General features: G+C 37.1%; 1 protein-coding gene and 1 non-coding gene across 4 annotated transcripts in view; both read right to left on the bottom strand.

Moving 5' to 3' along the window:
* AGK (acylglycerol kinase) overlaps positions 1 to 26,899 on the bottom strand; it is a 75,746-nt gene that overhangs the window by 21,828 nt on the left and 27,019 nt on the right. For all 3 annotated transcript variants that reach the window (XM_041751428.1, XM_041751430.1, XM_041751429.1), the window contains exons 4-9: positions 25,209 to 25,288; positions 20,005 to 20,080; positions 14,344 to 14,436; positions 12,614 to 12,646; positions 11,435 to 11,529; positions 3,231 to 3,300 (exon numbers count right to left, since the gene is read on the bottom strand). In XM_041751428.1, the coding sequence (XP_041607362.1) occupies positions 3,231 to 3,300; positions 11,435 to 11,529; positions 12,614 to 12,646; positions 14,344 to 14,436; positions 20,005 to 20,080; positions 25,209 to 25,288 (447 nt within the window). The remainder of the gene's footprint in view (positions 1 to 3,230; positions 3,301 to 11,434; positions 11,530 to 12,613; positions 12,647 to 14,343; positions 14,437 to 20,004; positions 20,081 to 25,208; positions 25,289 to 26,899) is intronic.
* On the bottom strand, positions 22,500 to 22,636 carry LOC121490310. The gene has a single exon (XR_005987623.1). It is a non-coding gene; the product is annotated as a U4 spliceosomal RNA (small nuclear RNA).

Below are 26,899 nucleotides of genomic sequence, written 5' to 3'. Positions count from 1 at the left end.
ATAGTCCCCAAGGACTATTTCTTTGGAGACTCTTCAGTTATATATGTTTGGAGACTCTTCAGTTATATATGTTTAATTGGGTTTGGGCTTGTTTTTTAAAAGAAGTGGAATCAAGTATCAGGCTTAACTATAATCCTCCTCGCCCCACTCCCATATTCTGAAACAATTTCCAGAAATAAGGAAGAAAGAGAAGACAAAGTCAGCTTAGCTGGGTGCCTCAGAAACCACAGTGGAGCTCGCTGTACTATGTTTTCTAGGAATTAATTTTAAAAGTTTTGTGCTTCCTGGGCTGTGTCATCAATACACAGGGCCTGTGGCAAATTTGATACTGGTTTCATCAATTCACAAAATCAGTATATTCAAAAGAAAAGAAAAAGAGGAGACAAGGCTTTTAAATACAAGCAGAGCCAACAATTCCCAATTAAATCCTAATTACTCTGGAATGTATTACTTCTCGCACACTTATAAGCAGCAGTAAATCACCTAGTTATTAGGAGATATAGCCTGACACCTTCTTAGGTAATAACATTTTAATATAATATTTCCATGGATGCCAATCTGTGCTGCCTTCCTGGGGTAGAATTTCTTTCCCCCAGCCCTTCTATTTTGTAAGAAGGACTTAGATTTATTATCCACTAAAGAATTAAATGCAACTGAAATAACTTTTATCATGACCAGTGATGTCACGGTGGAGAGTTCATACATCACCGCGTAAAGAACAAAGGAAAACTGGCTGTAGGCTGTAGGCATGGGTTTGCCAATTATAAATATGCACCTGGCCAATGCTATATAGCTAACAGCAATATTTTAGGACTCAGGTTTGGAATTGTGACATAGTGTGAAACCTTCTTTCATAGGTGTCAGGAAACTTGAAACTTTAGAGAATATAAAGCATTCAGAGCCTCTAAAGGACCACATGAATGTAGCTGATACATTTTAAGACCAAATCTGAGCAAATGACATGGGGCTCACATTCATAGAATTGTTTGGCGTTATGGTTTAGCCTTCTGAGGAATCTGCCCTTTTGTGGTGGGGAAAGGGGGAGAAGTGATGGAGGAGGAACAGGTACCCAACTACTGCCCAGTAAGAATTTTTTTTCTTAGAATTAAATTCTTTTTAAAGAGAGGGTTCCAATCAGGAATCAGGAATGGCTACTGGGTCTTCTTCCCTCCAAAATTTTCCCTTTGGAAAATGCCCAACCAAGAAATTCTTTAATGTACAACGAACACCATTTATATCTCTCAACGATATTCACCAGCTACAAACATGTTTGCCTATTGGCTTTATCTGTTTACGGATTTTGTAGTTTTGTTAAATCATTTGCAAATAAATTGAAGACTTCACGGTCCTCACCCTTAAGTATTTCAACATGCATCTCCTAAGAACAATGACAGACATAAACATAATACTGTGGTGACTCACAAGAAATCTAACATTGACATATATCTAACATACAGTCCATATTAAATATCTGATTGTTCCCATAATATCTTTTATGGTCTTGTTTTTATTTTTCTAACCCAGGATTTTGTACTGGATTTAACTATATTGCTATGGTTTCCCTAATCCTGAACAGACTATCTTCTCTTGGATTTCAGGACACTGACATTTTTGAAGAGGCCAGACCAACTGTTGTTTTTAGAATGTCCCGCAATTTGGATTTGCTAGACTTTTTTCTCATTACTAGTTTCCGTTAGATTCAGAGAAGTGAATGTTTGGGGCAAGGAACCACATAGGTGATGGTGTATCCTTCTCAATAGATCACATCAGGAGGCAGATAGTGTCTGTCTGTCCCACTATTGGTGATGCTAGGTTTGAGCACTTGGTTAAGGTGGTGTATCCTGGTCCTCTCTATCACACAGGTACATTTTCCTCTTTGTAATCATTTGGTAATTGGTGATGCTTTAATATTATGTCAATATATATTCCCCAACAACCTTCCCTATTCAATGGTTTTAGCATCCACTGATAATCTCTATCTGAATCAATTATTTCATCAGCGATTACAAAATAATAACTATCATTCCTTCAGTATTGACAAGCTGTAAATTCTCTAATATTAAGCTGTAGGCTCATAAATTCTTCATTTTTATTTCCTACATTATAATCCATTAGCATTATTATTCTTTTTGATGTTCAAACTGTCCCAAAATTGGCCAGATGGATACCATCAGGCTAACTCCTATGTCTTTTCATGTTGCCACTAGTTTTTGAGTAGCTCTTGGCTTTGTCCTTGCCTTGCCTCTGAAAGTCATCTCTTCACCGAGTCCTAGTAACTTTTTTATTTTATTTATTTTTTTTCCTAGTAACTTTTATTAGGGAACAGTATTTAGAAAATAAAATCTGAGTGCCAGGTATGCTCATTGCTGTAGGGTGTCATTGCTTTAAAGCCCTTTTAGTGGGTATAGCCAGAAAATTTTTTTTTAAAACGATACATGAGTTCATCTACAAATCAATAAAATGTTAGACTATCCAATAGAAAAATGGAAGTTCTGCTCTCATTTAGGATGTAGGAACTTACAAAGAATACTGTTCCCACTTGAAAAATGAGAAAAAGCCAGATAACCTACAAAATCAACATTTTTCTTGAGCCCATCAGAGAGCTGTAAGACAGCCACGTAACCTGAATTCTAAAGACCCATCTTCCAAAGGACAGATGGGACATGAGAAAGGTTTCACCTTTAGCAGAGCATAAGAGCAAGAGATGGCCACCATGCAAACAGGTTAAAGTGAAACCCATCACTGTCCCAGGCAGCTTTGTATTATTAGCTTTTTTAATATTCCAAACCACTATATGAGATAGAGAAATGATGTAGTCCAAAAGTAATCAATGGAAAAACTAAAAATAGCGACACAACTATACTGAGAGGAGACACGGAGAATTCTTATTTATAACAAAGAAGTCAAGAGATAAAGCCTAAAACTGATAAATCAAAAAGCAATTTCATAGACTGACTATTGATCAACTGTACACCTGAAAATGGTTATGATGGTACCCTTTAGGTTTTGGGGGGGGGGTTGAACACAGTTTTAAAAATGAGCATCAGAAGCATATTAACTAGTGATAAAAACTAAAATAAACAGGTAAAATGATTTTTCTCTGGGAGTTATGCTAGGGATAGGAAAGGATATTACTTTCATTGTAACCCCATTTGAACTGCTACATCTTATTTTAACTCATGTGTACATTACTTTGTGAATTTTGTCAAACTCTGAAAAAAAGACTTTACCTTGATCTGCAAGACATCAAGTGGAATGGTCTCTCCTTTCACAATGGCAAGTGTGGCATCTGTAATATGTCTAAAAGACAAAGGGAAGTAATGATCATGTGTGGAAAAACAAGCGATCTCTCCCCCAACACATTCTCTCTCAATCTCTCTCTTTCTCTCCTGCCCAGAGTACTAACAGTCAGGTGAGGGAAAAAGATATATTCCTTCAAAATACTCCAAGACAAATTAATATAAAAGAATTACCAAAACAAATATAGTGGAAGGCTTTGTCAAAGATAAATTTATATAAGGTGCCCATCATTTGTTTACTTCACAGTTATTGAAACTCTACTATGTGTCTGGCTCTTATTACTGGAAAATATGATACTTGGTGTATATATACACACACACACACCCCATCTTTTCATTCCAAGAAATTCAACCATTTGAAAAAAATTGTTTCTTTTTACTCTATAACCTAAAGGGTAACTAAAGGATAGGATTTGAGCTATCTCAGCAATATATAATGTAAAACCCAAGGATGACAAGGATGTAATTTTAATTGCTGATTCTTTTGTGCAGACACAAGACTATTCCCATCTACATTCTAATTACCAGTTGAAAAGTATACAGGTAAGAAAGGTTTGTACCATTGACAACCATTCAGAGCAAGGGAAACTATGCTAGGCTTAAAAGCCGTTCTAGGGTTCATAGTCTAATTAGATCCCAGATCAGACATACATTAATATACAACAGAGAGTCAGCCAAAGAAATATTAAATCAACAAGTGGCCAGACAATATTTGCTCCTGCCGCAGAAAGAATGAGTCAACCCACATCAAACACTTTCCTTGCCCAGCCTGTCTATCTCTCCTGTCACTTTACTGTCTCTTTGCATGGCTGGCTATTCTCACCCTTCAGATCTTGGCTGAAATGTCACCATTCACCCGAACCAGCCTATAGGCCTTCCCTATTACCAATCTGTGTTCATTTTACTTCAGCAAAGATCACAATTTATAATACACGTTTTTTAATTTACATCTTTATCATCTGCCTCCTGCTAGACTGAAAGCTCCACAAGGTTAGTAATAATGTACATCCACTATTGACCAACAGAAAACCTAACACCTAGCACAGAGCATGCTACGTAACAGGCAATCAATATTTGATGAATTAATGATTTTATTCTATAAAATTCCAAGCATATAAAAATACCTAGAGAGGGATGCCTGGGTAGCTCAGTGGTTGAGCGTCTGCCTTTGGCTCAGGGTTTGACTTTGCGGTCCTGGGATCGGGTCCCGCATTGGGCTCCCTGCAGGAGGCCTGCTTCTCCCTCTGCCTAGGTCTCTGCCTCTCTGTTTCTCTCATGAATAACTAACTACAATCTTAAAAAAACAAAACAAAACAAAACAAAAAAAACCTAGACAACAGTATCATGAATTCTTGTGTATTTCTCATCCAGTACCAACAAGTATCAATGCATAGCTGATCTTACTGCTTTTTATATACTCTCACTCACTTCTCCCAAACTGTAGTGAAACAAATCCCAGATATCTTAACACTTTATCCATAGATATTCCTTTATGTATCTCTAAAAGACACAATCCTTTATTCCTAAAAGACATATTCCTAAAAGACAAAATGACACTTTTTTAAAAACCATGTCATTATCATATCTAAAACATTTTAATAATTCTTTATATCAACATACATTTAGTCAGTGTCGAAATTTCCCCAATTAACTCATATTTTTTCAATTCCTCTATTCAAATCTGGATTTAAATAAGATCTACTTGTTGCAATGGGCTTATATGTCAAGTCTTTTTTGACCTACAGATTCCCTTTCCTTTTCTTTTCCCTACTTGTTAAAGAAACGTGTTGTCTTAGTGTTGCTGAGGGTCTGGATTTTACTGATTGCATTCCCATGGTATTAACATATGTCTCCATTCCCTACATTTCCTAAAAACCTCTACCTGGTTCAGTTTGGTGTGTTTGGCAAAAATATTCCAGAGGCAGTGGTATGCACTTCTATCAGTGAGTACATAAAATCTGTTTGTCTCTTTTTGTGATAGTATCAACCATTGATAATCAATAGCTAGATTTATAAGTTAACAAAGTTGCAAAATGGTGATCTTTTAATTCTATTGCTCCTTCTAATTTATTATCTGGTCCACAAAGAGAAACATTCCCTCACCAACGATTTGGGTACCATAAAATAGAGGTGGTACAAGAAAAATCAGAATAAATGATTTATTAATAAATAATGATTTTTTAACTTCACCAATTTTCAAAATCATAAGCTGATATCTCAGTAACCTCTGAAAAGGACCATTGAGTTTTTCACCTTTATTTCTGAAGATCATTACGAACTCACAAATAACTTTAAAAATATTTGCTAGGTTTCAATGCATTATAGTTATTAGCCTTACTGATATTCAAATTGTCCCAAATAAATGAACTGCAAGGGTGGAAGACAACGGTCAGTAGATAATCAGAATGAATGATGAGAAAGAGTAGCCAACAAAGGTCCATCTCAATGTCAACCAAATTGAAGAACTAACAGTTGCTCCCTAGTACCTATTCACACAAGTAGAATTATCTATGTTTGAAAAAATTAGCTTAATATTTTAACTTCTTTTTCAAAGTTAGTTTGAGATATAATTTTTAAAGATCTTATGTATTTATTCATGAGACACACAGACAGAAAGGCAGAGGCAGAGGCAGAGGCAGAGGGAGAAGCAGGCTCCCTCCTGACAACACAAGGCTTAATCCCAGGACCCTGGGATCATGACCTGAGCCAAAGGCAGACACTCAACCACTGAGCCACTCAGGCATGCCAAGACATAATTTATAAATAGGAAATTTCATCCTTTTAGGTACACTGTTCTACAAATTTTGACAAATGCCTTCAGTCACGTAACCATGACCATGACCAAGAAAAAGAACATATCATCAAGCTCCCTGCATGGAGCCTGCTTCTCCCTCTGCCTGTGTCTCTGCCTCTCTCTCTGTCTCTCATGAATAAATAAATAAAATATTAAAAAAAGTAAAAGAAAAGAAAAAGAACACTTATGACATCTCAGAAAGTTCTTTCATGGCCCTTTGTGCCCAACCCACTCCCACCATCAGCTGCTGGCAACTACTGTTTTCCAGAATGTCATATAAACTGAAACAAAAAGTATGAAACCTTTGTAGTTGAGCTTTTAAAAACTCCTCACATGACTATGAGATTCATTTACGTTGCTGAATGGATTTAAAGATTGTTTCTTTTTATTGCAGAGTTGTATTCCATTGTATGGATATACCACTGTTTTTCCATTCACCAGCTGATAGACATTGGCACCATTACCAGTTTTTGGCAGTTACAAATGAAGCTACTGTAAACATTCATGTATAGGTTTTTGTATGGACCTATGTCTTCATTTCTTTTGGATAAATACCTAGCAGTATGATTGCTGCTCATAGGTTTAATTTTAAAAGAAACTGCCAAACTAATTTCCATAGTGGCTGTACCATTTTGCATTTCCACCACCAACATAAGATTTTCAGCTGCTCTGTGTATTTGTCAGCACTTGATGAGGTCAGGTTTCTGACTGGTTTAAGCCATTCTAATAGACATATCTCAGAGTAGATTTAATTTACACTTCCCTAATGACTAATGATGAATATTTTTTCATAGACTTATTTGCCATCTATGTCCTTGGTGAAGGGTCTGTTCAAATATTTTTTGCCCTTCTATTAGGCTGTTTTCTTATTATTGAGTTGTGAGAGTTATTTGTATACTCTGGATATTGGTCCTTTATCAGACATGTGCCTTGCAAATATTTTTTCCCAGTGTGCAGTTTGTCTTTCCATTTCTTTTACAATGCTTTCAAGGGTGCCTGGGTGGCTCAGTGGGGTAAGTGTCTGCCTTCGGCTCAGGTCATAATCCTACGGTCCTGGGATTGAGCCTCATGTTGTCAGGAGGGAGCCTGCTTCTCCCTCTCCCTCTGCCTCTGCCCCTCCACTTTGCTTGTATTTTTTTTCTCACTCATGCTCTCTCTCAAATAAATAAAATCCTTTAAAAAAACAATGCTTTTCAAAGACCAAATGTTTTAAATTTTGCTGAAGCCAAAATTACCTTTTTTGTTGTTTTTATGGTTTATGTTTTTTGTGTCCTAAGAAATCCTTGCCTAGCTTAAAGTCACAAAGATTTTCCTCTAGGAGTTTTACAGTTTTAGGTTTTATATCTAAGTCTATGATCGATTCCATGTCAATTTTTATATATATTAGGTATGGGTTATGGTTCATTTTTGTGTATGCGCTTAGCTAACTATTGCAGCACCAATTGTTGAAAATACTGACCATTCTCCATTGAATTGTCCTGGCCCCTTTGTAAAAAAAAAAAAAATCAAGTATCCAGATATGTGTGGGCCTAATTCTGGACACTTTCTTCTACTGATCTATCCATTTCTTCTTTTGCTAACACCATACTGTCTTGATTATTGCAGCTTTAGAGAATAAGTCTTGGAATCAGATAGGGTAAGTCCTCAAACTTAGTTATTCTTTTTCAAAGTTATTCTGGTATTCTAGTTCCTTTATTTTTCCAGATAAATTTTAGAATGTACATGTTAATATCTATAAAATGTCTTCTGAAATTCTGATTGTGTTGAATTTTGAAGGAGCAGATATCTCTCCATTTATTTGTTTTCTTGATTTCTCTTCAAATAAATCCTACACATATCTTGTTCGATTTATCTCTAAGTATTCCATGTTTTTGTAAAGGTTTGCCAATGTTAGTATTTTACTGTTGTTATGTAGTAATTACTAATAAAGTAAAAGATTTATTATGTCTAGCACTTAACTATAAGAAAAGAGTCACTCAGAAATTATTATAATCTCCATTCAAAAGAGTGTAGTTTCTCTTCAAATATAGCTTCTGCTAATCTATTCTGTTCTGTGTATTTCTGGTTAATAATGTCAATTTGGTAGAAAAGTCACCATTCCATAGTAACTGACTGGAATATCTATAAAATGCTTTTTCCTTTAAAAATGTTTTTCCTTGGGCAGCCCTGGTAGCTCAGCAGTTTAGCGCCACCTTCAGCCCAGGGTGTGATCCTGGAGATCCAGGATCGAGTTTCATGTCGGGCTCCCTGCATGGAGCCTGCTTCTCCCTCTGCCTGGGTCTCTGCCTCTCTCTGTGTCTCTCATGAATACATAAATAAAATCTTTTTTTAAAAATTTTATTTATTTATGATAGTCACAGAGAGAGAGAGAGAGAGAGAGAGGCAGAGACATAGGCAGAGGGAGAAGCAGGCTCCATGCACCAGGAGCCCGATGTGGGATTCGATCCCGGGTCTCCAGGATCGCGCCCTAGGCCAAAGGCAGGCGCCAAACCGCTGCGCCACCCAGGGATCCCATAAATAAAATCTTTAAAAAAAATTTTTTTCCTCGGGTGAAACAGCAAGACAATGGAGTGTTCTCTTCTTTGATTTGCTTCTATTATTTTAATTATAGAATCTGGACTCAGTAGCTATACAGTCATCCTATTTGTTATTCATGTTTTCCCATCCTAAATTATCAATAAAGATGCATAAAGTCTTCAACATATCCAATAATTTACCAAGCATAATTACCTGCTTACCTAACTAGTCTTTATTTTTAACTTGTTAACAACTTCTCAAGTAAGTACTACTGTTGGGCATTTGATAAATGCAGGTAAAGAAACCAACGCTCAGAGAAATTCAATAAAATTCTCAAGATGACAGAGCAAGTTCACTGCAAAATGAAATTCAACTTCAGGTTGAATTTCTGATTCCAAGGGCACACTCCCTCACTTAGTGAGGCTGCTGTGGATGCACCAAAGGAATATCTATAGGTTCCCAAAGGGCAACCCCGCATCTAACAGGCCTCCCCACCAGTGTGACCAGGCTTAAAATGTTAACATCTAAGTCAGGAATCACATCCACTTGAATCAGCATTTCTAGCACTTAGGTACAATTTACGACACTTTAAAATCCCCCAAATATACACATTAACTCAAATACTTAGATTACATTCTGGGCTCCCTAGTAAGCAAAATCAAAGTTAAGAAACAGCCTATTTTTCTTTCCCATATTTCTCTATCAATACGCCTTTATCCCATTTTTTTCCTCTAATACAGATGCTATCCAGGAAAGTAGGAAGCAGTTTAGAAAATGAAATTCAATCTAGGATAAAGCAAAAGGCATGTTCACAAGTTTAGATGAATCTGATATGAATATATTAATTCTGAAGGAAGCTATTAGAAAGGATCCAAAAGCTCTCTACTTACTCTGTGTAGTACTGAGCACATGGAGAGGTTTAGGAAGTGCTTTTGAGACTGACCTTAAAGAAAATGTTGCAACTGAAGAAGCCTTATAAGATCAGGTTTTTTCCAAAATTATTGGCAGCACACAGCTAAAATACAACCGCGAATTTATCATTTTCCAGCAGTAATTGAAAGTTCTAGCTAAAGCTGCACTGTCGCACCAGCTATTTTTTAGAATTATTTACCTGCAACATTCCAAATGCAAGATTCCTTTTTCTCCTGTAGTAATTATGGTACAACAAATCTTGACAGCCGTGCAAAAAGCAAAGCCTTGTTCTTTTAAATGGCCTTAGGCATCTGCCATGTTGAGAGGTCTACAAAATTCTGAACCCAGGGTAGATTTACTTAATTACCTCAGAGCCCTGGGGCATGCTTATAAATCAAGTTTTATAAATCTTTAAATTATAAATAGAAGCAGCAACAACATTAGTTTAAGCCAGGGAAAATCAGCTTCCAAAAAACTGAAGACCTTCAAGAAACTAAGACCTAGAGGGTGGCCATACTGCACATAATCTGGCTTTGGGACAGGCAAGGTGTTCTCCAAGGAACATGGTCTCCCTCTGGATCACTGACATATCTGGGGACTTTGGCTGAGCAGTTCAAATCATCTATGTTGACATAAAACAAAAGACTAATTCTCTAAGGTAACCAAGACCAAAACCAGATAGAATTCATCTCAGATAAGCAAAAATGTTTGAATAATTCATTACCTGTTATATCCATTGCCCCTCAGAAATTCTAAACTATGAATAAAAAGTCTGGCAAACTAAAATGCCATGTCAGGCTTCAGGATAACTGGTGAAGAGCTGAATATTCCCATCAGATTAAGGCTTGAAGCAGGAAACATTTTGACAAAGGCTTGATAGACAAGTCTATGGTTATGCCTTGTGTATGACGTACGGACCAAAACTTTTATGATATATATAGGGAAAGAGAATTGTTAAAAGATATAAAATGGCTCCTAAAATTCTAACAGCAAAAATAAATCTGCAAAAACCAATCTAATCAAAATCCCAAAGCACAAAAAAAACCTAAACAGAAAATCACCTGAGTATTATTATTGTTATGATTCTAGAAGGTTATATAACCAGAAATGTTGTTAATCCATTCAACAAGCTTTTATTTATTGACCTCCCCCAATTCTGTCACAAAGCTTACATTAAAGATCAGGCAACTGACAATAAGAACCTGCAAAAATTTGCTCGATTATACTATTTCTCACTGTCAAAGCCAGGACGCAAATTCAAGATTCCTATCTTCTTCTTTTTTTTTTTTTAAGATTCCTATCTTCTTGTTTACATAATGCTATTGAGAGAAAAGAACGATAACTACAATCTGCTTGACTCCTGAAGACAGTTAGACTCACAGCAATTTAATTTAGATGCCAGGGCTATGGTGCTTTCCCGACTGCTTTATCCTTACTACTTTTCACTTGAGGCATTTCCCAAAGGATGTGACTATTATTTAGCTGTTCTAGCTACTTATATTATCAAGATAATGAAGCTAAGGCTACCAGTTCAGTTTTCTCAGGGGACTTGCTATTTGTCAACATGTATTTTTAAAGCAAACAAATGATCAATGCAAATCTGCCTTCACTAGAGAATCTCATGACATAAAGGCATAAAGATAGTTTTGGATCAAGGGTGCTACCTTCAAAACTGACAGAAGGATGTCAATATTCATCTCTACACCTGATATCAGATCACCAGGGTCCTAGATCCAACAGGGAAAGCTCCCAATGAACTGAACAGTTATCCTTTGATCCAGGTCCTCCTCTTAATGATCTGAAGTTCCATGCTATCAAAACTGAAAACAAAGAATTCATATCCCCCACATGTGAATTGTCCCTTTCAGACTCACGCAGCCACAAACGCTAAGACCCCACATTGACAACCTACTGGACTTTGTTTCCACTTTCAGCAAAGAGAGTATGACTCAAACTACTGGTCTGTCCCAGTGGGATAAATCCAATGGGAATTTTACTGAAGGAAGCCTAAGGGAAAAAAAAGAAAAGTAAAGTTGTTATGGTTATGGTCAGAAAATCAGGCTGAACAGAGAGACACAGATGTGTTCACCATGTCAAAGTAACTGACCCGAAGTCCAACACCCTGTCTCTCCCTTCCTTAGACCAGCAACCAGATAATGCTAAGTTGAGGGGTTTCTAGAAAATAAGGCAGGCCTTGAAATCAACAGGACTCTGAATCCGGAAGCAATATCTGGGTACTCATTAGCGGCAACTAGTTGAAAGAAATTTGGTTATGAAAATGAAGGTCTTAAAGATATTAGATAAATGTGCTACTGTGACAGAGACTATATTATGTTGTCACACTAGTTGAAAAAGTTGTGGATAAAATTCAACTAGAAATATCTAACACTTGTACAGTAACTAATGACAGCTCTTTATAAACTATCTCAAGTGTAAAAAAGGCAAAGACAATAAGCAAGTTCAAGTAGCAGTCCTTCATCCCTAGCCCTCTTCTCCCTTCCCAGAGGAAACCAGTACCTGGATGCTGTGACATTATTACTTGTCACATTATTACTCTTTTACGACATATTTACATATCCATTAATAATATTGCTTTCTGAATTGCAAAACTCTGTAGAAATGCATAACATACTTTGGCAACGAGCCTTTTTTACTCAATATTTTTTAGATTTAATAATTGTATAGATATTTATATGTATATATATGTCTATAAATCTATAAATATTTATAGATATTTATAGATCTAATTCATTCATTTTTACTGCTACATGGCTTCCAGTATATGAATATACCATCATTTATTTATGAAGGAATTCTGTGAAGAGAAGGTTCCATGGGAAAAATTTATATTTCAAACAATAGCTTTTCTGGTAAAAGCTCTCGGGTGCTCTGGAATACTAAAGCAGAGGAGTCCCCTGCAGATTAATCAAAGTGTTCTAGGACACAGGCAACAGTACTTTATTTGCTAAAACCCAAGGAAGCACAATTTGTGCCCACCTTAAAATATAAAATGGTGAAAAAAGGCAAAAGAAGATAAAAAGCACAGAAATGTAAAAAGCTAAAATGCAATTACTCTTTCTTGAAAGCTCACCTCATCTGCTCTTCGAAGAACTCCAGTAATAACCTACAAACATTAAAAAAAAATTATTATAAACAACCTGTATTTCCCCTCTCAAACAAAAATTGGATTCAATTTTCATGGATCACAAACTTGTTCCTGTTTTGTTCCTAGAAACCATGTCAAAAGATGTACTGGCTCTTAAAACATACAGTGTTCTGCAAAGGGATCAGAGTAAAATTAGATTTGATTCTTGACTTAAGATCAATAGTCCAATAAAGGCTAAGATGAAATAATTATGAAACCTCCATATTACATTAGCAATATTGTTCTGAGTTCTATAAAATGGATACAAATGTGAGGCACACATCAATCATACAGAGAAACCTACTTTCCATTACAAGTGCTCACACAGGAACAAAAATAACACTTTGATGCACGCAGAGAAGTCTGTGCTCAATAAAGATTTCTTATCCAGGAATATGAAGGCCAGGGGAACAGCAGCTCCTCTTTTAAAAGATATTTTTAATTTGAATGTGTACATCATTGTTTTTTTATTTTTAAAATGTAATACATGTGCCTTGTAGAAGTGGTAAAAAAATACGTGAAGAAGAAACTACTCTCTCATTATCCCACCATGACATAACCATCATTTGCTTATGTTTTGGCATATTTCCCTCCAATACTTTTTTTATTCACTGCCTATTTTTGGATGACTGAGATTACACCAAATACATGAATGATTTGGTATATTTCTTAAAAACATTTTGTAAAGTAAAGACTGGTCAATCTTCTCCCTTCACCTCCTGCCTCACTGCATTGCAGGATTAAATGGGGCTGTCATGAGGTCTACTTCCTTCTTTGTTGGCATGCTATCAGTATTCTTCACACTTCATTAAAAAGCTATAAAAACAATTACTGGATCATTAGCACAGCCTTTCTAAAAGAAGCTTACTAAGGCTCACATAACTGCTAAGTCAAACGTAGGACACTGTTCTGTCTGCTGTTAGCTCCAGATCCCTTGACACTGATGAAACTACCCAATGGAGGCGAGAGCCCATCAGAAGGGAGGCCCAGATGTGAATTATGGCCCTCAGGATAGAAGCACTGAGCAGTTAGAGGGGCGCCTGCACTGGGCTCTTCAGCGGTTTCCAATATGTAATGAAGGTTCCAGTCTATTGCCCTCAAAAGGAAAAGCACTTCTAGGACAATGTACTTACTGTCCTTATTGGACCAGAGTTAGCATAAGGACATGAGATTTTAAAACAAAAGTAGATCGTATATCTGAACCTGTAGACTGCAGCCTCTAACTATTCTCTTACCAGGTAACATTCCATGCAACAGAAAAAATGTGAGAACACAAACATTTTTTTGGAGGGGATCTAGGTTTATTTTATAAGAACCATCCCTCATAATTAAAACTGATTCCCTAGCTCCCTAACAAACAGGGCTACTCCTTTAGTCTCCAAAATATAAAAAGTTATATCATACCCACCACCATTTCTTCTTATTTATGCAATTTTATCCAACTTAAATTTGATAAAACAAAACTCCCCTTATATGCTGGGTATAAAGTTTATACAAAACAATGAAATAAAAGTGCATGACAAAAATGTAATGCTAAGCCTGTTTCAGAGAGTGAGGATTCTAAAAAATACAAAGAAATCATTTCCTTAAATTATAACCACTTATACCATTGCTCTAAGATCTAATTTCCATTGTCCTCACCTTCAAAATGGTTTCAAACAGAAAAACAGCCATACCTCCTGCAATGTCCCATCTCCTCCTGCAACAATGATCACATCTGTGTTTTCCATCAGTTCCAGGAGTTTCTTGGCTTGGCCCTCATAATCAGTCTGAAATACAAAAAGAAGTATCATCCCAGGGGCATAAGATCAAAGATGTAAAAATATGGGACATTTTCTTCAAAGTTTTACACAGAGTCTTTCCTTAAATTCTACATAATTAATAAACATGAAAAACAACAGTTATCAAAGCAATCATATATACAGTTTTATACTGTTTATAGCTGAAAGGGAACTCAGAAACCATCTTTAACCTTCCTTTATTTATTTTTTATTTTTTTATTTATTTTTTAATTTTTATTTATTTATTTATTTATTTATTTATTTATTTATTTATTTATTTATGATAGTCACAGAGAGAGAGAGAGAGGCAGAGACACAGGCAGAGGGAGAAGCAGGCTCCATGCACCGGGAGCCTGATGTGGGATTCGATCCCGGGTCTCCAGGATCGCGCCCTGGGCCAAAGGCAGGCGCCAAACCGCTGCGCCACCCAGGGATCCCCTATTTTTTTTTTAAAGATCTTATTTATTTATTTGAGTCAGAGAGCACACATAGGGAGAGTGAGAAGCAGCAGACACCTTGTTGAGCAGGGAGCCCGATGTGGGACTCAATCCCAGGACCCCAAGATCATGACCTGAGCCGACACTTAACCAACTGAGCCACCCATGCGCCCCTAACCTTCCTTTAAAAACAAAACCCAAACCCAATGATTTGTCTCTGGTCATATAGTTATCTATTCAAAGGACTCATTTCCAGTCCAGTGCAGATTCTATTACACTATTTACCCGACATCTTTCATCTGAAAGCAGGAAGTCAGGTCTAAAAGCAAATAGAGAGAAGCAGATGTGATGAAAAAAGTACAGATTTGGGAGCCCAAGAGACCCAGATTAAACCCCAACTCTGCTACTTTCTAGCTGAGTGGCCTTAAACTTTCAGGACCTTAATTTCCTTATCAATGAAATTATGTGTGTTGGAGTTGCGGTAATAATAGCTTCCCCATAGTACTGTTATAAAGCAGCATATAAAGCAACTAGCAAGGTAACTGCTCATGACTGGTACGCTATCTAAATGAAAGGTTAGGCTTTGTTAGGACTAGACAATAAGGCACAGGTGTGATTCAGAGTAGCAATGAAACAGTACCCAAACCTCACCATTTTTATTATTTCCTCTCAGATACATATGCAGACTTCAATGAATCATCTAAGCTGCTGCCTCTAAAAGCAAACATTAAATTTTAAAAGACATAATGCAGCTAATACTAACATAGGAAACATCGCCTCCTATTGATACTGTACTAGACACACTAACAGGCAAAAATTAAAGATTTGAATCTCAAATAGGCTTAAAGCACGTAAGCACAGTTAACACAGAGGAAAAAGGAAGTCCCTAAACTAACACCATGAATTTTATGATGAATTATCCCCCTTTTATTCTAAAAATGAAATGGCTGGCTTTATAGTTACACATTTGCAAATACTAAATTTTTTTTAAAAGGATAGATGTCAATCCTGATTAAAATGACAGTTTGTGAGTACCCCCAAATAATCCTTGGGAATCAGTATGGGTTTGCTAAGAATGAGGCTTTTCAGACTATTCTCATCTTTTTTGACATTACTAGATCAGCAGATACAGGAAACCAGACGGACGTTGTATCTACTCTTCAGCAGGCACCTGGCAAGCTAAGTGATGATATCCTTGGGGACAAGAGGGAGAACTGTGGAAACAATACACTAAAATACAAGTAGGTTAGTTATCAGCTGAAGGTCTGTACTCCAAGTGAGCAGTTCAGTGGAGTGACATCCAACTGTAGGTAGATTGCTCGTGACATTTCTTTGGGGCTCTCCCTTGAACCTTTTTTCAAGTTGACTCCATAGTGGAACCCAACTCAAGGCTTGAAACCACAACTCTGAAATCAAGACCTATGCTGAAATCAAGTCAGACACTTAACTGACTCAGCCATACAGGCAGCCCAAGTTTATATGATGCTATCAACAATAGAGATGAAAGGCATCTTACTGAATATGTAAATTGCAGTCTTTTACAAAACAGACACTGGCCTCCTTACTATTCCTCAAACATGTCAAATACATTCCTGCTTCAGAGTCCTAGAAATGCAATATCCTCAGCCCAGATTCTTTCCCTCCTGCATCTGCAGGCCTCACTCCTTTGCAGCAGGTCTCCAAATGGTCATCTCCTCAAACCAGTCATCTTTGACCTTCTGAAATAAACTAACACCCCCATTACTCCTAGTCCCCTTACTCTGCTTGACTTTTCTTCTTCGCACTCATCACCATGAGTTGTTGCTGACAAACCTCATGTTTTTGCATCTGTTTCTTTTTTTTTTTTTTAATTTTTATTTATTTATGATAGTCACAGAGAGAGAGAAAGAGAGAGAGGCAGAGACATAGGCAGAGGGAGAAGCAGGCTCCATGCACCGGGAGCCCGATGTGGGATTCGATCCCGGGTCTCCAGGATCGTGCCCTGGGCCAAAGGCAGGCGCCAAACCGCTGCGCCACCCAGGGATCCCTTTGCATCTGTTTCTTATCTGCATCTCTCCCTTTCCCACTTTCAATGGAAGCTCTTTGGCAACAGACATGGAAAAGTTTATTTTGTTCAGACTATATCCCCAAAACATAGAACAGGGCTTAGATCACAGTAGGCAGTCAATACTTGCAAAAAAGTTAATATAAGTACATGAATGAAAGAACCAAACTTCAAAAATATTTCAACAGACTTAAGAGACTATAATTTAAAAGATCACTTTTGTAGGGCTAACATATTTGAGGCTCTGGTGTTAAGAAGAAAATTCCAAATGCACAAAGGAAGGATAAAAAATATAAAGTGGCCTAGTGATATTAAATAAAGAAAAGTGAATCAAGTCAATAGGTCTTGATTGGAGGACTGCTACTTTTGCTGGGTATGATAATGACACTGCAGTTATGCAGAAAAGTAGCCTTATTTTTTTTTAATAAAGAGTGCATACTGAAGTATCTAGGGGTGAAAATGACATGATGTCTATAATTTACTTCAGAGAACCCATCTACCATGTGAAGATGCCTGCTGGGGACCCTCTGAGCCTGCTGGGGACCCTCTGAGCCAGACAAAAGCAGAGCCCACCTACAGATTCATGAATTAGGCCATCCCTCTTCAGCCTCACCACAAAGGGGCCCAGCACAAGGTGAGACCACCACGAGGGCAGCTCTGAACAGACCGCTGAGCAACAGAACCTTAAGCAGAGAAGCAGCTGTCAAGGTAGTGTGTTATGTAGCAGTATATCACTAGTATAGAAATAAATATAGCAGTAATTACAATAAACATTAATGGGTTCAGTTATCCAGTAAAAAGAGGGAAAAAATGATTGGATCTTTTAAATACCCTGTCATGCCTTATCAATAAAGCATCTAAAATATAAAGACACACAAAGGCTGAGAGTAAAGGAATAAAAATATCACACCAAGCAAAAACTAACCAAAGTAAGTTACTAGAGTCACTAAGAAAACTAAGTAAGATACACAGACCGTGGCCAAGGCAGTGCTGGGGCTGAAGAGAATTGCTCTAGGACAGGGTCAAAATGCCAGAAAAATGAAGTGATTTGAAACTTGTAAGCATCTATTGACATCATCTCAAAATATAAACAGCAAAAATGAACAAAACTACATAAATAGAAAATCCCCAATAGCAGTGGAAGAGTTCTAAACTAAACCTCCCCCCTTCATAATTTATAGTTAAAGCAGAAGAAAAAAGTCAGTAAGGACACAGAAGACTAGAACCACACAATGATCAGACTTGATTTACTGGGCATGTGTAGATCATGGTACCCAGTAAGTGGTACATATTCCTTTTAGGCATACGGGGAACATTTATGAAAACAAAACACACAGTAGGCCATAAAACAGAACCCAAACTTTCAAATGCTGGAAGTGACTATATTTGTTGACCATAATGCAATTAAATAAGAAACCATTAATAAAAAGATAACTAGAAAAACTTTATTTTAGGAAATTTTAAAACATGTCTAAATAACTTATAGGTCAGGCAAAAATCGACGTTAATTAGAAAATATTTCTAAATGAATGGTAATGAAAATATTAGACACAAAACTTAGAAGATGCAGTTGAAGCAATAGAGAGAAATTTATAGCTTTCCATAAATTAGAAAAGGGTAAAAAGTAAGTAAGCATCCAAGTTAAAATGTCAGAACAGCAGGAAAAAATCTAAAGGAAGTTGAATGAAGGAAACAGTAAAAAACACTAGAAATTCATGAAAGAAACATAAACAAGAAGATCAATGAGCCAAAAAATGATTCTTGGCAAGGATTCATTGACACACCTCTCACAAGACTATTGAGAGAAAAAAATGGCACAAATAAATAATATGATTAAAATGAGATATCACAAATGTTTTTGGGTTTTTTTTTTTTTTTAAGATTTTATTCATTTATTCATGAGAGGCACAGAGAGAGAGGCAGAGACACAGGCAGAGGGAGAAGCAGGCTCTATGCAGGGAGCCCAACATGGGACTGGATCCTGGGTCTCTGGGATCACACCCCAGGCCGAAGGCAGCGCTAAACCACTGAGCAACCCAGGCTGCCCAAGATATCACAAATGTTACATAAACTTGCAAGAAGAGGAAATTAGGAACTTGATACAATTAATTTGAAACCTAGATGAAAAGAACAAATTCCCTGAAAATGTTGGCTCATCAAAATTCATTCAATAGAACTTGACTACTTCTAGAACCACTAAAGACCTTTAATATATAAAACAGTTTCCCCTAAAAGACAGCTCTAGGTCCAGACCATTTGATTTGAGTTCATGTGAACATTCAAGGGAGCGCTTTCATGTAACCATGCTAGGATCTCTCATACACTGGGTCGTAACATGCATTACAAACACTCACATTGATGTTAGTTCTCTCCCCCCTTCTCTCATCCCTGGAGACAGACAACTGGAAGACCACATCACAGACCACTTGGACATCAACATTTCATGGTAAAGTGGACTAAATTACCTTTTAATATCTGATTTCATGAAACTGTGTAATATTAAAAATAAACCACAGATTTACAAACATAACAAGAGTGATTTTCACCAAATGCATACACACATATCACTTAAAAGTCAACAGAGTTTTGGGGTGTCTTCTATCTAGCACAGTTCCTGCTAACTTATCTTTGTCCCCTTTTCTTAGCTGAATACTGCAAATTCTAAAGCTTTAACATTTAAAATTCCTCGCCAGAGAGAAAATGTTTACCTGTCTGTGGAACTACCAAGAAATTAAATTAACTACTCAAACTGGAAATTTTTTTATTTTCAGGAAAGAAATTGTTATAGCTAGAACCACTTTCATCTTTCAAGAGACAATAATTCCACATCCTAGCTTTCAGATGAAAGGAATCCAGTTCATGCCTCCATCTAATCTTATTCTGAAAATGAAAAGCTGACAATGCTTTGAAAAAAACAAAACCACTTTTATTAATGATCAAAACAAAGACACAACGTTGATTTCTCTGTTCCCAGCCTCTTACGTGATAAGTGATTTCTGCTACAAAGTCAAGAGAAGAGGATAAGTTGTAAGGAGTGGTAGCTTGGATAAAATCAACACTCTGGAGTGTTCTTACCTTAACAACAGTCACATCCATGCCAGATAAGTGTAAAATCGGGGCAGCATTTTTTTCAAATAGAGTCCTGGCTTTGCTGCAGACAAAGGAAAAAATACAAAAATTTTGACCAAGTTCTCAAGAGGAAGAATAAAAAGCCCAACCACCTTCACTAGAGTAGAACAAGAAACAGCCTAAGAACACAGGTTTCCTTCATTTGTGCAAGTATAGGAAGTCAAACGAGTTATCAGGTTCTACGGGTAGAAATGGAGACGTCACTACTCTGGGGCCTCCAGTTTACCTTTGAATACAAACAGCTCTTACCCACTTGGGATGCTTGCAGTTCCAATCTAGTTTCTCTAGAAGAAGAATGTACACAACATATGGCCCCACTCAGGACACAATGTTTGATGCATTCAGCAAGCATTTCTTGAGCACCCACTATGTGCTAGCCACAGGTGTAAGAGCTAGGGATACAACATGACAAAGGAGACAAACACTTCCAACGTAAGGGTGATGTTGTCAGTCCTCATAGAACTTATTTATATTCCAGTGGTAGAGGGAAGAGAATATATTTAACATATACATTCCCAAGGGAATAATTTGAACCCCACAGAATATAGATTCTAGCTCAGTGGATACAACTTTTGAGGGAAAAATATATCATTTTGAACAATTTGAAATACTAAGGTATCTCTATTTCTTGAGTTTCAAACCTATAGTGACATCCCAGAGGAAGGAGCAAAATGCTTTTCCATGAAGGCAAAATTTCCACTAAGAAAGGAAAAGTCTGAAATTATCTAACGCAACTTTAGGATAATCAGTAGCTTGTCTGAATCACATCCTTCTCTTGGTTGCCCTATCACTTTGTACATACCTCTATTAGGAATTTTCATAGGGCACTGACAACCAGTGATTTGCAAGACAGTCTTTGGGACAACACTGGAAAAAAGACACCAAATCCTATAATCCTGAGTCCCCCAGCCTCTAGGATTATGTCTGGCACACTTACAAGATACTTAATAAGCATCTGATCAATTAATACACTAAGGTATGAATAACGAACCTGCCCCCCATGTAGATATGTAAGTTCTGCAGGAAAGGAAACAACACGATTGTGAAGCCTTGTGAGAACAGAAACAGTTAAAGAGCCCTTTGAAGACAGAGAGAGAGAGAGAGAGAGAAAGAGAAAGAGAGAAAGAGAGCGTGCGTGCGTGCGTGTGTGTGTGTGTGTGTGTGTGTTTTAAAAGCCACATCTTTGACAGTGATTCTTGTCCAATTAAGGTCAGGAGTCAGAAACACAGCCCAGGAATCAAAGAATCCAAAAGTTGCAGAAAGTCCCAATGGCATAGTTTCAAAGTTGAACATACCAGTGAACCTGTTATTCACCTAAGTATTTTCAACTACTGCATCAGAAAAAAAACAAAAACTAGAACTTACAAAACAATGAACATGTAACTTCCACGTCCACGTTTAGTCATTTAAAAAAAAAAAAACTTAAAAAAAAAAAAAAAAAACACATGCTTTGACTTTAAGAGTATTTTATACTAGCAAGAGGTGCCACAGCAACTAATGAGGAGCATGTAGAGTCAAGCACAAACCAAATTCAACATTCTTTAAAAAATAACCACCAAAGGGCAGACAGAAACATGTAATACTTCTTATGAATTAAAATAGAAATAGAAAAATTGGACAAATTTTCACAAGAAACATTTAAAAAAGGTATCTCAAATCAAGGGCCTACTTGAGCATGTAAGCAAATCACACAAATATCCCCTGCCCTTTCTCCTGCTCTGAATGCTTATCAGAATGAACAGGAAAGACTAAATGAAAATTCCCCCTCTCCAGCTCACTACTTCTGGGGCTTAACCCAACAACAAAGGGCTGATACTACGAATGTTTCCACTTCCAGGGTTGTTTTCCTTACTGGGTTGATAAGAAAAGATCAGTTGGAGATAGATGAGCTCTCGCTAAGAAGCAAAACTCTGGACAAGTTTCAATCGGCTATATTAATTATTTACAACAAATCTATAACCTCCTCCAAGTTAAAGAAATAATGATTTGAACATTTAAGGCTTTTATTCACATCTTTGTGTGATGCCACGGCTATGGAAAATGTCTAAAATTCCAATGTTCCATATAAAAGATTGAAAAACAAGTGTTACCAGTAAGAAATGCATTATTTATTATATAATTAATGGTGAGATAGCACTAGGGCTAAATACAAAGTTTATATACCTACTGCAATTTCCAGGTCCACATACACACACAAAAATAATTACTTCTTAATGTATTATTTATTAATGCTAAACACACAGTTATCTTATTTCTTAAAGCGCCTATGTAGCTTTAAACCAGTACTACATAATGAAGTAGCTACATGATGAATTATATATTATATGTTAGAGTAGAGCCAAGATGACAAAAATAGTGCAATTAAATAGTGAAAGCTTTAGGAAAAAAAACATGCTGGAGAGTTTCAGAGTGGCTGATACCTAGAAGCATGCAAGGATTCACCTTGCGAAAGGGGACAATAATTTTAGAAGACTTTCCATAGCCTCACTTTAAAAGATAAAAATGCTATACTTTTAATTAGCAACAATCGCGCCTCGGATAAACCTCATTGGCTACGATACTGCCACTGCACAAAGCTAAAAAAATGCTATACTTTTAAACAGTAATTCACCTTTAAAAATGCCCACACATTTATATGTAAAAATGTAAACAGAACCTAAAACTGTTCTGAAAAAGTTTATTTTTTAACGTAATTATCCCTTGTAAGTAGGAACTTAAAATGACAGATTATAACTTAAACCAACGGTCATAAATTTTTCTCTATCAGAATTAGCAAGTTCCTAACTAACAGGTCTCTAAAGAAATAGCTAGAACAGTTATATTAAAGTAGCCAGAGGCACAAGCACTTTTGGGAAGAATGGGGGAGGAAAGGAGAGAATGCTTTGAACCTAGCCAACATGTCGCTTATGTTCCTTTCATCCAGTGCTTACCATGAAGTAGAAATGCTGAACATGTCATAGGCATTATCTCGCTTAACTACAAAGGCACCTATTCTATATGGCAAATTTATAAGGTATGAACTATTACTTTTCCCACTTTACAGATGATCATACTGAGGATTTAAGTCCAGTAATTCCCATATCACAAAGAGTATACACGTCCAATCCCTCAAACGCTGTGCTAGCTCCCCCACTGTTTAATTATCTTAGATACTGTGACAACCTGTTCATGTGTTGGTTATTAAACAAGAATGATCAATAGGCATTAAGATTGGTGTGTTATGGGGGAGGGAGGTGGCTCTAACAAAGCCAGTCCAGTAGGATTCGATTAGGCAGTGTCCCAGAGCCAGTTTAGACAATCTATAGACAAATACCTTAAACCGCAGAATTTAAAATAAGGCATGCGGCGCCTGGGTGGCTCTCAGCTTCAGCTCAGATCATGATCTTGGTGTTAAGCATCTCTCAATTTCAGCTCAGATCATGATCTTGGGGGTTGTGAGACAGCCCTGTATCAGGCCCCATGCTGGGTATGAAGCCAGCTTAGGATTCTCTGTCTCTCCCTCCCTCTCCCCACTCTGCCCCTTCCTGCTCAGGCTCTCACTCAACACCCCCCACCCCCCAAAAAAAAGGTATGATTTGTGTTTATATTTGTAAATCCATACTATCTAAAATTACTAGAGAAACTTATTTCAGAAACCCTGCATCTTACACAAGACCACTTAAAAGCTGGTCCCAACTAGTCTTTGTTGTTCTTTATATCTTGACATCATTTGACTTTGATCTCTAGAATCCAACCTAATACATATTTATTAATTTTCCGATCCTCAGCAAAGACAAAAAGAATTGTTCTGGTCACTAGGGATAATAAAAGCTATTACTCACCTCCCCACCTCACATACAAACTTTTCATTCTTATGCTTTTTAGAAAATAATTTTAAGTTTTAAATGATTTCCTCTAAAAGCCTTCAAGGTCTCTTTTATTCACTTCTCCAACTGAATGAGAATAGCAAGTAATATTGAAACTTTTTTTTTTTTTGCTTATGGTACTTTTTAAAAATTTATAGACTTTATTTTTTAGAGCAGTTTTTAAGTTCAGAGTAAAAATGAGCAGAAATTAGAGAATTTCCACGGACCCTCTGCCCTGCTACACACACATACAGCCTCCCCCACTTTCAACATTCTGCACCAGATATGTAAGTGAACATAAACGCATGATTATCCACCAAAGTCCCAACTCTTCTTTACACCTAAATTCCCACAATTCCTTCACACAACTCTTCCAGGCCAGCTAGAGCAGGTCACAGACTGGCCAGTGACACAGCAAGGGACATACCTAGTTACTCCTAAGGCTAGGCCCCCGACCCCCTGGGCCATTTCCTCAGTCAGGAAGACTAAGTGTTCTCCCTCTGCTGACCTCTAAGATCTAGCTCAAGGCTCATTTCTTTTGGAAAGAATGTTTCTGACTTCACAAGCCTATCAATGCTCTGGGTTACCATGGAACATCCTGGACAGAGAAGGCCCAATTATTTTTTTTAATATATTTTGTTTGTTTATTCATGAAAGACACAGAAAGAGGCAGAGACATAGGCAGAAGGAGAAGCAGGTTCCCTGCAGGGAGCCTGATACAGGGACTCCATCTCACTACCTGGGGATCACGACCTGAGCCAAAGACAGATACTCAACCACAGAGCCACCCAGGCACCCCCAAGGCCCAATTACGTAGATCACAATAGCAGGAGCTGTCACAAGCAGGTGAGATTCACTTGAGAGTATTAATTCTGGGAATTTTTTTAAGATTTATTTATTTACTTATTTGGGGGGTGGGGCAGAGGAAATGAGTGAGAGAATCCTAAAGCAAACCACCCCCCAGCACCCCACCCCAGGCAGCCCAACACTAGGGCTCCAACCCAGGACCCTGAGATCATGACCTGAGCCGAAACCAAGAGCTGGCCACCCAACCAGATGAGCCATCCAAGTGCCCCTAATTCTGGAATTTTTATTAAACTTCAATTAGACAAGTTTGCTAAGCATCAGTTAACTTTACAGTTATAGCTCATTAACTGCTCTTTCTCCATTACAAATTAATCTCATTGCTAAACGAGTACTGAACCTACTTTTTCCAATTCCATGCAATCCAACTAGCCGCCTGATATTCTGTGACTTTCTCCCCCCTCAGGAAAACTTTATGTGACAAACCACAAACTGAACTACCCTCTGCAAGCTGCAGGGTTGAGAAACACCGTTGCCTTCTTCACTTGTGCATTGGGAGGAATGAGTTGATTGCCAAACACCTAGGAAGGAAGAAAGGAAAGTTTTCAGCAAATGTCCTTTATATTCAGTTAGTGATTACATATATTCTTTCATTACAAAGAAATCTACTTCCAGAAGACATGGTATGTACCCTGGGGGTTAAAATATCCTTTCATGATTTCATATTGACAAAAATACCATGAACCATCACCAAGTCTACCATTATTTAATGATAATCAGCTAAAATTTTTATAATAATAATAATTTTTTTAAAACCTGCTTCATCTACTAGAGATAAGTAGCTTTTCTTTTCTCTACAAGACATGGCTAGGCCTATTATAAACACATAACCAGCAAGGCCACAGTCTAGCAAAAGGGAAGTTTAATCCAACTGTCCTTAGTCTTCAGAATATAACCTTTTTCTCCTTCAATTTATTACTAAAGCTTATTCATAAAGAACCTTTGTGTTACTAATTAATTTTCATACATATAAAAAATAAACCTAATAATCTATTTGCCTCCTCCTCTTTACAGCCTTATATAACTTGATAACTAAATAGCATCAACTAGGGGATTAAGGAGGGCACTTGTGATGAGTATTTAACAATACTTCCTGGGTATTGTACGGAAGTGATGAATCACTACATTCTACTCTTGAAACCAATTTTACCATATATGTTAACTAACTAGACTTTAAAGACTTGAAATAAATAAATAATAATAATAAACAACATCAACTGGCAAGGGAAGGAAATATAATTAATATTTACTAAGCACCTAGTATTTGCTGCTCTCCTGCACATTATTCTTAGCTCTCAGAAACTTAGGAGGTAATTAAATGTCCTCATTTCAAAAGTTTAGAAAACCAAGATTCAGAAAGATTAAGTCCCTCAAAGTCACATAGTTAATAAATTATCAGCCTAGTATTTATATCTAGTTCCAAAACCCCAACTTCTACTTTGTCAGCTCTGAGAATCAGTTAAAGGAGGTGCACAGAAACAGAGGTGCAGAGTCAAAATAGGAACAAACGTGAGCACTGCTAATCCACCTGGACTGGGGAAGGCCACCAGACAGAAAGAAGTAGGAAAGCACCAGAGTCAAAATGTGGAGTCTTTGATGGTGGGGAGCAGGTCACGGCCAAGGAGGCAGAACTCCGGTATGGAAGCACAAAGTAAAGACAGGAGAAAAAAATGAGCTCTACCATGATTTTTATGAAGTGGCCCTTTTATTAAGTGACCACCACTTCCCTGACAGTCCACCAGAGAGCCGTTCTCACCACGGTCTATTTCTTGCTTTAAAAAAATACACTTTTTCTGAATGCTTCAGGTAGATATCCTGTTTCTTTGTGAAGATTTCTGGTACATTATAATTTCTACTCTGTCGTCACTTTTACTGAATTCAACCTTAATATTTTGCTGCCAAATCTCCAAACACTGTAATGTGTTCTTTTGTTATCCGTACTTCTGGAATGTAGCCAGAAATTATTCAGTTAGCCAGTTTCTCTGACCTACCAGAGTCCAGATCTACAGTTCCAGATTATTCTCCTTTGTCCTGGTTTCCTAGTCTCTACAGTTCTTATTTACCCGCAACTCTCAGCTCAGGTTTATGGTGCGTTAAGGAGCTTACGTAAGACTACAATGAATTGAGTTTAT

This window comes from Vulpes lagopus, chromosome 4 (assembly GCF_018345385.1).
Source record: "Vulpes lagopus strain Blue_001 chromosome 4, ASM1834538v1, whole genome shotgun sequence".
Lineage (NCBI taxonomy): Eukaryota > Metazoa > Chordata > Mammalia > Carnivora > Canidae > Vulpes > Vulpes lagopus.
The sequence above is the reverse complement of the archived record's forward strand: the minus strand, read 5'-3'. Positions and strand labels throughout refer to the sequence as shown.